Source organism: Taeniopygia guttata, chromosome 7, assembly GCF_048771995.1.
Source record: "Taeniopygia guttata chromosome 7, bTaeGut7.mat, whole genome shotgun sequence".
Lineage (NCBI taxonomy): Eukaryota > Metazoa > Chordata > Aves > Passeriformes > Estrildidae > Taeniopygia > Taeniopygia guttata.
In genome coordinates, this window is record NC_133032.1 from 3,781,128 (window position 1) to 3,794,241 (window position 13,114).

General features: G+C 51.4%; 1 protein-coding gene across 3 annotated transcripts; it reads right to left on the bottom strand.

Annotated features, from left to right (window-relative positions):
* Window positions 1-611: 611 nt before the first annotated feature.
* ASB1 (ankyrin repeat and SOCS box containing 1) lies at window positions 612-8,852 on the bottom strand. 3 transcript variants are annotated; one of them, XR_012056930.1, is made up of 6 exons: window positions 8,747-8,852; window positions 8,505-8,651; window positions 6,483-6,785; window positions 3,033-3,418; window positions 941-1,537; window positions 612-846 (listed from the first exon to the last, which is right to left on the bottom strand). XR_012056930.1 is itself a non-coding variant. In XM_072931956.1 (5 exons), the coding sequence occupies exons 1-5, from the start codon at window positions 8,779-8,781 to the stop codon at window positions 1,502-1,504; spliced, it is 867 nt and encodes a 288-aa protein (XP_072788057.1). In that variant the 5' UTR covers window positions 8,782-8,852; the 3' UTR covers window positions 612-1,501. The 3 variants fall into 3 exon arrangements, 2 of the variants coding, with proteins under 2 accessions (XP_072788057.1, XP_030132829.3); XM_072931956.1 differs by having other exon boundaries at window positions 612-1,537; window positions 3,073-3,418; XM_030276969.4 differs by having other exon boundaries at window positions 612-1,537.
* Window positions 8,853-13,114: the final 4,262 nt, after the last annotated feature.

A 13,114-nucleotide genomic window follows, 5' to 3' on the forward strand; every position in this document is an offset into this window, starting at 1 on the left:
AAACCAACCCCAAAAGCTGTTCCCATGGCATTTTCTCAAGACAGCCTATCTCATTTTCTGCTTCCCTATACTGGAGCTTGGGAGCACGGTGAACTTCTGCAAACCATTATGGATACCCCAGCAAGGTGCCAAGAGGCTTTACAACCTGTTTGCATCTCCCAGGCATGTTCACACCTCTATAAAGCCAGTGCACAGCTCACTGCCAGCGCTGGGAAAAATGAAACCAGCTGCAGACTTGGGAAGGGAATGGTGCAGAACTGCCCCTCCTCACCTGCCCACAGCACCTCACCTGGAGAAGGTCTGGAAATATCCTCTGCTTTGGTTTGCTTTTGCATTTATTTGTGTCTCCAGGAAAAGATTTTGGAACCAGTGTTCAGGCCTACGGGGTAAACCCATAGGGTCCAGGGATAGGGCCTGGAGCAACCTGGCATAGTGGAAGGTGTCTCTGCCAGTGGCAGGGGCTTGGACCTAGGTGAGTTTTAAGGTCCCTTCCAACCCAAACCAAGCTGGGATTCTCTGGTATTTAAGGTCACATCTGGAAAATTACCTTTGCCAGGTGGATGAGCATGGGAAGAAGAGCTAGCAAAGAAAAATCATCCAAAAAAAATAAATAAACTTATAACACAGTGACTTTACTTGAATTGGAAAAGTTAAAGCAAGTACCAATTATCACCTGAGACTTTTTCCAAGATCCTGAGGCACCAGCATCTCTATCCTTCTAAAGCTGCTGTTTTGACAATGATTCCTCTGCACTGAGCACATCACTGGCTGACCCTGAGATCCCAACAAAAGGCTGCTGAATCCCTGCAGAATGACTCTTCTGGGAGTTTGTGGCATGAAGAGGCACTGGAAGTCAAAGGAGCCCAGGCTGCTGGATGCAACACTGTGATAAGAAGCATAAGATCTGTCAACTCTTAAAAAAAAAAAACCAAAAAAACACCTTTTTTCTCCTTTTTCCACGATGCAAACAAAATGGATCTATTACGTGGCTCTGCAGGGGTTTTCTCTGGCCTTAGCATGGGATATGGAGTAAAATGTAGGCAAGAACTTCTGGTTTTATGTGCTGAGATGGGAAAAATAGTAAAGTAGGGACACTTTCCCCATCAGAAATGCCACAGAGACCCCAGGTGTGTGTGTAACACAGATCAGCAACAGAGGTTACACATTTGCCAACAGCTGCAGGATATATTGTATTTGCTCCAGCAATACCCACACACGTTTAGCAGCCTCTCCCCAGGGAGATAAGACACAAGGAATCACTGCACCCTAAATCTGAAGGGGAAAAAACAGGAGCAGGGAATTATGTGCACTCCATGAGGGGGAAAGGGGCAAGATTGGTACCTGGCTCTGTCAGGGCACTCATTTACCAAGTCAAACTGTCCCCAGAAGCAGCCAGCTGCCCTTTAACTGTGTTCATGGAGTAAAAATTGTTTAATGGGGTCTGGGATGGGAAGGCTATGGATCAGCTCCAGGCGGGATTTGCCAAGGATTCTCCGTACAGCTATGCGGCACAGAGACAAGAGGCTCCGGGTGCGGCCTGCAAGGAAGAACACAGGCAAGAATTACTGGGGAAAGAGAGAGGCACAACAGCAACACACAGGCAGGGCAGGAGAGCTGAGCGTGCACAAATCCTGCCTCTTGAGGAGGTAACACCTCCTGGGTTTGGAGATTTCCAACTGCACAGGCAGGCTGGAAGGGCCAGCTGCAGGCTGGATGGGCTGGAGACCATGGAGGACATCACTGCCGAGCCCACTGCAGGACTTGAGGGAGAGGCTGGAGCTGTGCCGGGGGTTTAGGTTGGATTTTAGGGAAAGGTTCTTCCCCCAGAGGGTTCTGGGCACTGCCCAGGCTCCCCAGGGAGTGGTCACAGCCTCAAGGTTGCCAGAGCTCCAGAAGTGTTTGGACAGGGCTCTTAGGGATGCAAAGGGTGGGATTGTCAGGTTGTCTGTGCAGGGCCAGGGCTTGGACTGGATGATCCCCGTGGATCCCGTCCACCTCCACAATTCTATTTGGATCATTTTAAAGTTATGTAGATCGTATTTTTTTCCCCACCCATCCCCTGCAAAACAACAGCACCGACAGCCAGCTCAGACCTTATCCCAACTTTCTTTTGAGGGCTTCCTCTGCATCCATGGAGAGCTCTTCCAGCACAGGGACAAGAGGATGCTGGTGCCCATGTTGATTCAGGAACTGGACCTCCTGGCATCACTCCATTATCCCATATGCTCCACCTCAGGAATCCCATTTGCCTCCTCAACCCAGGCCTAACGGAACTCCAGCTTATGTGAGCTTCTCCCCTCAGAATCCCAAGCAGGTTTGAAAATCAGGCCCATGCAAAGCTGAGTAACCTGGGGATATGAATTGTATCCCAGAGCCTGAATCCCTTTGAAATTTCTCTGGAATTCAAGAGGGAAACTTTACTTCCACCCCTGGTGCAAAGCTGTGGCCTTTACCAGGTGGGCTTCCAAGGTGCTGCGCTTTTCCCCACCTTTTTTCACTTCCATCCAAGCTTGCTCCTGCCCCCTTACCACTTCTTATCTGTGTTTGTGGCTTTCCTTCCCAACCAGTCTGTCCAGATTAAACTCCCTCCTGGATCCAGAGCCCAGGGTCACACAGGAAGCTGGGACACACCTGTATGGCTCTGGAGAACTAGATGCCACTGGTGATCCACAGCTCCAAAGTCCAGCTCGGATGGGACCCCTACACCTTGCCTACATGAGCAGGCAATGGAAAAGAGCTGGGAGAGATGAAAAAGGTGGAGTAACAGACAGAGGTTTTGCTGCTGAAGGACTCAAGAGGGGAAAATACCACGTGAAGGTAAAAAATGCAACAGGGGAAAAGCAGAGAGCGGAGAAGTCATTAATGCTTTGTTTCTCAGCTTGTTAGACCCCATTATCTGATTGCTGAAGATCCTTGAAGTGAGGACACCAACACCCACCCCACCACCTCAGCGGCACCTTCACTTCCAAACAACCCCTCCAAAGTGCTCTCCTGCATCTGCGGCGCCACTCCAGGGACCCAAACCCACTCACCCCTCGCTTCTTTGAACACCTCCAGCGCCTCGGCATTCACCTTGACCCTCCCCGTGGCCTCAACTCCCAAGGCCTCCACCTTGACGAGGTTGAGATCTGCTCCAAAGTCAATGAGGAGGCGGACGAAGGCCGGCTCGCAGCCGTGCCGCAGGACGGCGTCCAGCACGCACACGGGCGAGCCCCGCGAGAAGCCCTGCACGTTGATGGGCCCGCAGCAGTTAAAATCCGGGTTGGCTCCCGCCTGCAGCAGCAGACGGAAGCAGGGCAGGTTGTGGTAGGCAGCGCTGATGTACAGGGGACACACCACCAGCGTGGTCAGCGGCCGCAGCGCCTGCCCCGGCCCGCGGGAAGCCAGCTGGTGGTTCACGTCCACGTCCGCGCCGTACCTGCTCCAGGGAGAGGGAGGGAAGGTTGGGAATGGCAAGGGACGAGGCTGAAGGACATGTGCAGAGTGAGAACCTCTAGAACCCGCCCATCCCTACCCTCAGATGGGCCTGGCAGTGCTTCTGAGTGGGGACAATACAGTGTGATCTCCCAGAAGCAAAGATGTTTCCCTGCCCACAGCAGCCCGGGATTTGGAGAGAGGAGGAACAGCAACATCCTTGCCCTCCTGATGGATTGGGTTTGCATGGCCAGGTTTTGGTGGTGGGAGGGTACAGGGCTGGCTTCTTTCAGAAGCTTCCTCCATGTTGAATGAAGGGGAACAGGTAGAGCTTGAGAAGGACGGAGGGGTGGGGGAAGGTGTTTTTTTAAGATTGATTCCACCTCTCACTACCCTGCTCTGATTTTATTAGGAATAAATTAAACTGATGCCCCCAAGTTGAGTCTGTTTTGCCTGTGATGGTATTTAGTGAATGATCTCTCCTGCTCCTTATCTCTCCCATTCCTTATCTCAACCCAGGAACTTTCCGTTTTATTTTCTCTCCTCTCGTGCCTTGGCACCAGGGATGGCTCAGCCCTTAGCCAGCACCACATAATGCTGGATGCTAACGAGCTGCCTGGGGAGCAGGGATGTTTCCAGATGACTCCACTGAAGAGGGATGCTGAAATAACTTCCCTACCAGGATAAAACAGGGGCCAAGAAAGTGACACAGGCACTCGATCCCAAACAGCAGGGAAATGGAAACAGGAATCTGCACTCCACAGCGAAACATCCATGACAAATACCTGCTCCCGAAGGAGCTGGAAGCTGCTGGGGATTCCCTCAGCAGTGGGGACAGTAACTCCATGTAGCTCTCATGCAGCTTGGATGGAAAGGAGGAGGAAGACTTCACAATCCCTAAGGAGTAGCTGGTTTTAATTGCAAAGCCCTGTCCTTTCTACCCACAGAGGGAGAAAAGGTTCCTTCACCCACCAGTCCCCCTCCCCAGATTGCAAACTGAGCACTCAGAGAACCAGGTTTTTCCTAGATAGCATGATATTCCTTTCGGGAGATCATGGAACAAAGGAAAATACCTGGGGACAAATCCTACCTCAAAGCAGGCACAGTTCTTGCTGAAACCAGCAGGGACGCTCCCTATCCAGCAAATATTCAACCAAATCTTGCAGTGCTGAGCATGGGAAGAGTCTCAGTCCAATTAAGCACACCCAGAACAAGGGCTGAGAGACTCCTCTAAGAGCTGCAAATGGCACAAAGTGTATTTTTTCCCTTAAAATCAGATTAGACAAGCATTTGGACAGAGTTATCCATGCTGCTCTGGGACTTCCACAGGGCTGTTTTAAGGCCACTGCCTCCTGAGCAGACAGCAATCTCCCTTCATTTCAGTTCTTTCTTCCCCCATTATTACCATCAAAATTCTCAGTGGAAGCCCTCAGTTCAAAGCAAACTCCCAAATTCTACTTTTAGCAGGGTTAGGCATGTACCTGAGGGATGGGGGTGATCTGGCAGCTCTCTTTTTCCCAGTTTTAGCCTGGCAAAAGGATCCTCTCATCCTTGCTACCCTCAGTTCCACTGCAGGTAGCAGTGGATCCCACCACAGCATGATCCCAAATTATGAGGAATGTCATTTATACCCTGGCATTAGAGCCCTAAATATTCCAGCAGCCTCCCAGTAAAATGGATCCCCATTTTATAGCTACGTGTGGATTTACTGTTCATGGATGGGATTTCACCTCTTGCTTGGTTCAGCATTTGTAGGAATGCTCAGGGATCCCAACGGTGCTACCATAGGATTTTCAAACCAGGTGCTGTTTACACACCTGCAGCACACCTGACTGGGTTCAGGCTCTCAAAATATTCCCTCCTCTCTCAGGAAAAGTGTCTTCCTCGTTGAACTCTCCCTGCCAAATCCTGTAGATCCAACATCTTAAAAATCCCTGTAACATAAAGGCTGCATTTTTCACTAAGAACTTTTCACAGATCTCTGAAATCCCTACTCCAAGATATTTGAAATTTTGGGCAATCTGACAATTTGGTATTAGCTTAGCAGCCTTGGGAGAGACATTGCCTAATAAAAAGAGACTGGACAAACTCCAGCTAATTTTCAATCCTGAAAGTTGTCCAAAATCTTGCTTTTAACATTGCTGGTGAGGTATCCCAAGGAGCAGACACATAAATCAAGACATCAGCTCTCCCAGTGCTGCTGAAATACCATTTGCTACATTTCACCCTGCCTGGGTGGAGAGAGCAGGGGAGATTTTTGGGAATGCAGCACGTTGAACCCTGTATCAACAAGCCTGTGCTGATGGGAACATCCTCTCCTCAGCTTGTTGGGAAAGGACCAAGGAGGAGGGGGATTATCTCTCCTTCTTCCTCCAAGCTGTACTTGTACGAAAATTCAAAAAAGGAAGAAAATCCCCAAGGAATATGAATCTTTTACCATTCAAATCCTTTTGTTATTTTCTAGCATTTGAGGTCATCAAAGGGATTCCTTCAATTTTCTTCTCTTTCACTATTTCTCCCTACAACCTACATTTTCCCATTATAATCCCTTATTATTTGGCATCCATGGCCCACATAGTTGTTCAGCACAATCCCTTGGACAGAAAATCATCCCATTTTAAAAGAAGTACAAATCAGGGCATGCCACAGAAGGAGCAATTCAAGTTCCCACAGCCTCCTGCTAAACCTTGAGCCCTGCTGGTGCTGCCAAGGGAGTTGCCTGAGAGACAGCCCAACCCCCAGGAAAGTTTTTTGGGGGAATCCACCTCCCTCCTAACTCCAGTCATGGGCATGGTGGAAGTCAGGGGGATTGCAAGGTTTGGATCTGACTGGATAGCAGGCTCAGCACTGCAGACTCCTCTCTTGAGCTCAGATTGGAACAGGTGGGATTGGAACAGGTGGGAACAGACCCGTTGCCAAGGCCAAGTGATGGGAAATCCAAGGATGTCCCTTTGGGCACCTCTCCACCCCCTCCTCTCCAGTCCAGGAGGTGTGGAGGCTGCGGCCAGGTGAGGAGGGAAGGCATCCCAAGGGAGCAGGAAAAGGGAGAGGCAGCCCCAAGCTCTGACCTGATGAGCTCCCGCAGGATGTCGGCGCGCCCCACGCGTGCCGCGTGGTACACCGGGGTGCTGCGGTGGTGCCGGCTGCCGTTGGGGTCAGCGCCGGCCTTCAGCAGGATCTTGGCACACTCCAGGTGCCCGTTGACCACGGCCACGTAGAGGGCTGTCTGCCCCTTGACGTCCACCAGGTCGATCTCGGCCCCTTTGCGCAGCAGGAAGTCGACGCAGGGGCCGTGGCCGGCGGTGGCCGCGATGCGCAGGGGGGTGCAGGGCAGCCACCCGCAGCACCACACCGACTTCTCATTGATCCGGCTGCAGTGGGGGGACACGTGGTTAGAGAAACCCCATTCCCACGAGGAGAGTGCCCCCTGGAAGCTTGGGGAGTGAAACAGGCTCCCCGGTAAATGGGCATGGCCCCAGGGCTGCCACAGCCCAAGGAGGGTTTGGACAGCGCTGCCAGCGATGCACAGGGTGGGGTCATTGGGGTGTCTGTGCAGGGCCAGGGCTTGGAATTGATGATCCTTGTGGGTCCCTTCCACTCAGGATATGATTCTTTGATTTCTGGCACTTTTAGCAGCCCCAAAAAGCTCCTGTCAATTACCAGACAGATGCTGCCTGGACAGATGAAGCAGAGCAGTGCTTGGATGGTGGGCTTTAGTTGTGCCAGGGGCTGCACACATGCACAAACCCTGCCTCAAAAACCACCTACAAAAAAAACCAAAACAACCTCTACCTTCTGTCCCTTTTAAAGGGAGATGTCCCAGACAGGTAGCCCAGAGAAGCTGTGTCTGCCCCATTCCTGGAAATGTTCAAGTCTGGGCTGGACAGGGCTTGGAACTACCTGGTCCAGTGAAAAGTGTCCCTGCCCATTTCAGGGTTAGGGTTAGGATGAGCTTTCCGGTCCACCTCTACCTCCAAATTCAAAGACATTGCTTCTCTGATCACTCCATCACCTGTGGAATGGAACTGTGGGCCCCACCCTCCTCTTCCTGTCAAACTCTGCTTTTTCCCACAAAAACCCCTCAGCCCAAGGGTCCCCAGAGCCCCAGCTGCCCAGGTAGCAGAGAGAAGAGCTGGCTCATTCTCATTTTTTGCTGAAATAACACCTTTTTTTTCTTTTTTTTTTCTTTTTTTTCCTTTTTTTTTTTGAGGCTGGGAAACATTTAGCATACCCAGCAGATTTCTCCATGATGCAGGAAAATTAATTAACTATCCCCGTGGTCACAGGGTTAGCACTGGGCAGATTTTGTAACATGGGGTGTTTCAGGTTTATAGTTGATTATAATCCCTTTTGTATGTTTTCCCCATTATCCATAGGCTCCCGTTTTTCTGGTATCACATTCCCATCCTGATCTGAAAAGAGTTTGTGCACAGCTGCCATAGCCTCATGCGCAGCTGTGAGATCTGCCTCCTGGGAAACCAGGGGAATGATCTGGAGGAAAGGGGAGCACCCTCCCACCCTGACACCTCTACCATAAAAACTCCCATCCCTGGAAGTGTCCAAGGCCAGCCTGGATGGGGCTTGGAGCAACCTGTGATAGTGGAAGGTGTCTCTGCCTGGGGCAGAGGGGGGGATAACATGAGCTTTAAGGTCCCTTCCAACCCAAACCATGCTATGAAAAAAAAAAACAGATGAGATGAGTGTCACCAAAAGGAGCAGGCTGTGGGGACAGTAAGAACATCCTAGGAAACATCTCTCCCCAAGAACTGCGGGTGGGATGGGAGTCCCCAAAAGGTGCAGGCTGTGGGAACAGTGGCAAGAACACCCAGACACATCTCACAAGAAAACCGGCTGAGATGGGAGTCCCTAAAAGGCGCAGCTGTGAGGACGGCGAGTGAAGCATCCTCCCTGACACCTCTCCCACAAAAACCCGCATCCCTGGAAGTTTCCCGGCCAGGCTGGACGGGGCTTGGAGCACCCTGGGCCGGTGGCAGGTGTCCCCGCCGCTGGCAGCGGTGGGAGCGGATGCTCTTTACGGTCCGTGGGCCGCGGGGCAGGCGGCGGGGCCGTGTCCCAGGCTGCATGCCCACCTCTGGAAGCTCTCGTCCTGCAGCAGGCTGCGCAGCGTGGGCAGGTCCCCCACGAAGGCCGCGTCGTGCAGCCGGGTGTCCTCGCAGTGCTCCAGCGGGTGGTCGCAGAACTGCTCCCGCAGCCACTCCTTCAGGTTGCGCCCTGCGCTGGAGAGGGGCACACGGCGGGGTGAGGAGGGGCTGGCAGGGGGAGCGAGCCCCGCGTCCCGGCACGGCCGCCCCGGCAGCCCGGCCCGCGGTACCTGCCCGGGGCGGGCGGGTCCCCGCCCTCCGCCATCGCGCCCCGCCGGCCCCGCTCGCCCGCCCCGGAGCCTCGGCCCTCCCTCGGCCCCTCCTCCCCGGCCTCCCTGCCCGGCCCCATTGGCCCCGCTTCGCTTCCTGCTCCCGTTAAGGCGGATCCTCCCCGCCGGCTCCGCGGCCTCGCCTCCTTCCGCCGCTTGTTTTCCTCGGGAGCTGCGGCTCCCTCCCCCTTCTGCGGGTGCCTGCGGAGCCAGGGCTGCTGGGGAAGGATCGGACAGCCTCCCGCAGCTCTCTGGGCTCCTGTGCTCCCCGTTTCTGCTCACCTAACCGATCTTACCTCGGGTTTCCCGCAGCGCAGCTTCCGGGATCCTCGCTTGGAGGGGATCCACGAGCATCATCTAGTGCAACCCTGCCCAGGACAGCCGGACAGCCCCACCCTGGGCATCCCTGGCAGCGCTGTCCAAGCGCTCCTGGAGCTCTGGCAGCCTCAGGGCCGTGCCCATTCCCTGGGGAGCCTGGGCAGTGCCTAGCACCCTCTGGGGGAAGAACCTTTTCCTAAAATCCAGCCTAAACCTCTCCTGACACTGCTCCTTCAGGTGCTGTCCCTGGCCACAGAGAGCAGAGACTGAAGCTGTCTCTCGGGAGGAAGATACAGGCCGTGCTGAGATCTCCTCCCTCTCTCTCTCTTCCTCCAGCTGAACAAGCCAAGTGCCCCCAGGTGTTCCTCATCCCTTCACCATCTTCATTCTCTCTAGTCCCTTCACCATCTTTGTGACGTTTCTTTGAACACTTTCTAACAGTTTTATATCCCTATTATTGTTCTACAAGCATTTAAAACACACCCTCAGATTCTAAGTGCACATTTTCGAGTCTCCAGTGGCAACAGGGAATCATGGTCATCCACCCATCCATCATTCTTCCACCCACCCATCCATCCACCTATGCATCCCCTCTCCTGCTACTCTGTGCTAGGATATCCCTCCACAAACACCAGGCCCTGGCTGCAAACACAGTTTCCTGTAACTGTTGTAATTTGGGCTCTAGGAACTTGCAGGAGAGAGGCAGAGTCTGCAAATCAAACCCATTCCCTTTGCCTGCTGGGAGATCAGGGATTGATGGGAATTTCAGATCCACTAGCACTGCCACTTTCCCCTGCCTGCAGCCCTTACGCCACTGGATGAGGCAGACCCAGGGCCAGCAATTCTTTGCTCAGTTTCTAACCAGCATTTACAGCTGCACCCAGAGGCTCTGCCTGCCCCACTCTGTGTCCACTCTGGGCAGGGAAGCAACCATGCACATCCCATTCTCTGCTGCATCCCTTACCCATTTAATGGGAATACATTTAACAAGCTCCCCCAGCTCCAGTGGAGCGAAGGGGGCTCATCCAGAGGAAAAACCATGTTGGTCCATGGGCTTTTCTTGTTTTTGGTTTTGTTTGGTTTTGGTTTTGGGGGTTTTTTTGTTTTGTTTTTGGGGATTTGTTTTGTTTTGTCTTTTGTTTTGTTTTGGTTTTTTTTATATATATATATATTTTATTTGGAGCCAGTTCTGCTTTTCTTCCGCAGGGAAAGTGTGGACAGGTAAGAAAGGGGAGCAGAGGATGCAGCACTGTTTATTAGCATTATATCCATGTGGGCAAAGCAGAGCCCTAGAGGGGAATAAAGGGAAGGATAAACAGAACAGACAAAGCCGGAGTTGCTCATGGTTTGATGTTCCTTCAGTTCTTGCTGCAATGAAGGCAGAAGGTTCTTACATACCATATCCCAGTAGATTTTCCAGCAGTTTGTCTTCTGAACCAGGCTTTGATTCTCTATTTTTTTTTCTTTAAGTGCACATGAAGAGCAGCCCATCCCAAATTGTCCTGATGAGTTCTTGTACAGTAATGGTGAAAGGGAGTGACTGTGCAGACTCAGCCTCCAGTGCTGAGAATCCATAGGTGTTTAAGAGAAACCCCATGGGGAAATGCACTAAACTCTGCCAATTTATATCACTCTAAGTGGCTGCAGTGGGGAAGTGGAAACTTGCAATCAGTTCACCATTTGGTGAAGACCTAGGAAACGCTTTTTCCAAGTCTGGAGAAATCATTTTGTCCAGCATATCCTGACAGCTCCTACCAGATATGCCACGCTGTGGGCACAGGCTGTTGGCAATCCACACTGAAATTGGAGCCTTCAGAAGAAGGCTAAGGCTAAAAATAGTCACTTATCCAACACAGCAACACATGCTGGCTCACCCATTAGGCAATACCTGTTCTCCAGTTCCTAACCCTGAAGCAATGTTATAAAACCCCTCAAATTCAATAAATAAATAAATACATAAATAAAGCCTACTGCTCCAGAGGATCCTTCAACCACTCCCTCCACCTTCACTAAGATTCCCACTGCCCCTCCTGATCAGACACATCCTCCCTCACCCCATCCTCTCCCAAATGTGCTCCTCATGCTCCAAATAAAACAAGTTCAGCCATCCTGCTCCTGGGAAGGGGATCCCTAGAAAGGACCAGAAAGGAATCAGCCCATCCACTGGGGTCCCACCAGGACCTTCCTTCCCTCCTTCCTTGAGTCCTTCCTTTCTGGAGTCCGTCCTTCCTTCCTCCTCACTTGAACGTGGCTGAGGGGAAAAGACAGGGCAGGGGTCAACTCCTCTTTATCCACTGCTTTTACTCCTTGGAATGAAGCCACTGGTTGCATTTAGTGCCAGACTGAGAAGAAATTGCACCTCTCTCTCATTCCTGGATAAACATGGACATCTTGGGAGCCTTGCCTGGAAAGGACAATGATTTACACCTGGTGCTAAAACTAGTGGTTAGTCTGGCCACCACCACCACCTCCAACGCCCTTTTCCAGGGGCACCACACCTTTAAAATCCACCTAGGTTCCTCCCAGACCTTCCAAGCAGCAGCAAAAAAAGCTGCATTATGAAATACTTTGCAATTGTAACTGCTTCAATGCCAGGGTCACAGTGAAGGAAAAGAAAGAAACTAAGGGGGGAAAAAATGCCGTGACCAGAAGTGTAATTCACGCTTAGCTCAGTCCATAAAACTTCTCCCTGCCTGGATCCAAGCCATCGGCTTGGATTTGTAGTGCACTCTCAAGTGAAGTTGCCCTAGTGATAAATGCATCTGTGGGGAAAGAGGTGGGGGGAAAAAATCCCTCATCCCCCTGTTTTTAGCGCAGCCCAATGTTTTTCTGGGGAATTGCTGTAGTTCCTGAAGTGGACATAAAGGCGTGCATTAACAACAGAAAACAGGAATGAGAGATGAGAGGAGAATTGAATTCCAGCATCCAGGATGTCATTAGGACTGGGGCTGGAAGCAGAAAGATGATGAACAGAAAGGTTGCTTGGAGTCCAGGAAGTTAATTCTGCTGCAAATGGGCCTAAATATCTCTGTCCTGAGGGAAAAAGGGCAGCACTGATGCATCAGCTAGCTGAGTTTTAACTTCCATCAGGTGTCCAGCACTTTGCTCCTTCCATCCTGACCAGGAGAAAGCAGAGGGTGTGGAGTGGAAATTCTACTGCAACACCACAGAAAGGCAGGGACTAGAAAATCCCACCCATCATCATCATCCATCATTGTCATCATCATCATCATCATGAGACAGAGCTGAACACTCACCCCGCTGCTCCCAGGGAAACTGGGACAATCTGTCCTGACAGTGAGGCAAAAGGGCTAAAATTGAGTAAAGAACCATGAGAATGAACACAATTAAAGAAAAATAGCCCTAAAAATGGGAGTATTCCCTCTGGTTGTACCCAGAGTGGTGTGGGTCACACCACCTCTGATTTGTTGGAATTTTGGTTAGGATTTTCAGCCTTGCCCAGAGGGTGTCCATTGATAAGGAAACAGGGTAGTGATTGCCTTACACATCCCTTCCATTTCTCCCAATTAAATAATGGGATTCCCTGTTTTTCTCTCTTTCTTTTCCTATCATTTATTTCCATTAAGGGTGTGAAAGGCTCTGGAAATCCTTGTGGACTGTGCTGCAGGAACAGCTCAGGAGCATGAAGAACCCAAACCCATTAGCCTGGTGTCTCCATGTCTCCAGCAGGATCCAGCCACAGCTTCCCAGCTCATGGATCAAGCACAGTTGCAGACATTTTTTCTCCAGGGCCATCATTGTGAACAAATTTGAGGCAGGGAAGGAAAACACCGATGGAACTTTTATCACCATTTTCCAGGAGAAACAGTCATCCTTTGATGGCAGATGTGGGAATTTCACAGGAGAAGCAGGCGCCTCCTTTACCTCAGTCCACAAAAGAAACACCTCCTTACAGGCAGGTTAGAAAATACCAGAAAATCTGCTGAGGACAAGTTTCCATCCAAAAAGGCAAAGGGCTGCCCAGGAATGAGTCACTCAGGAACATTTCAG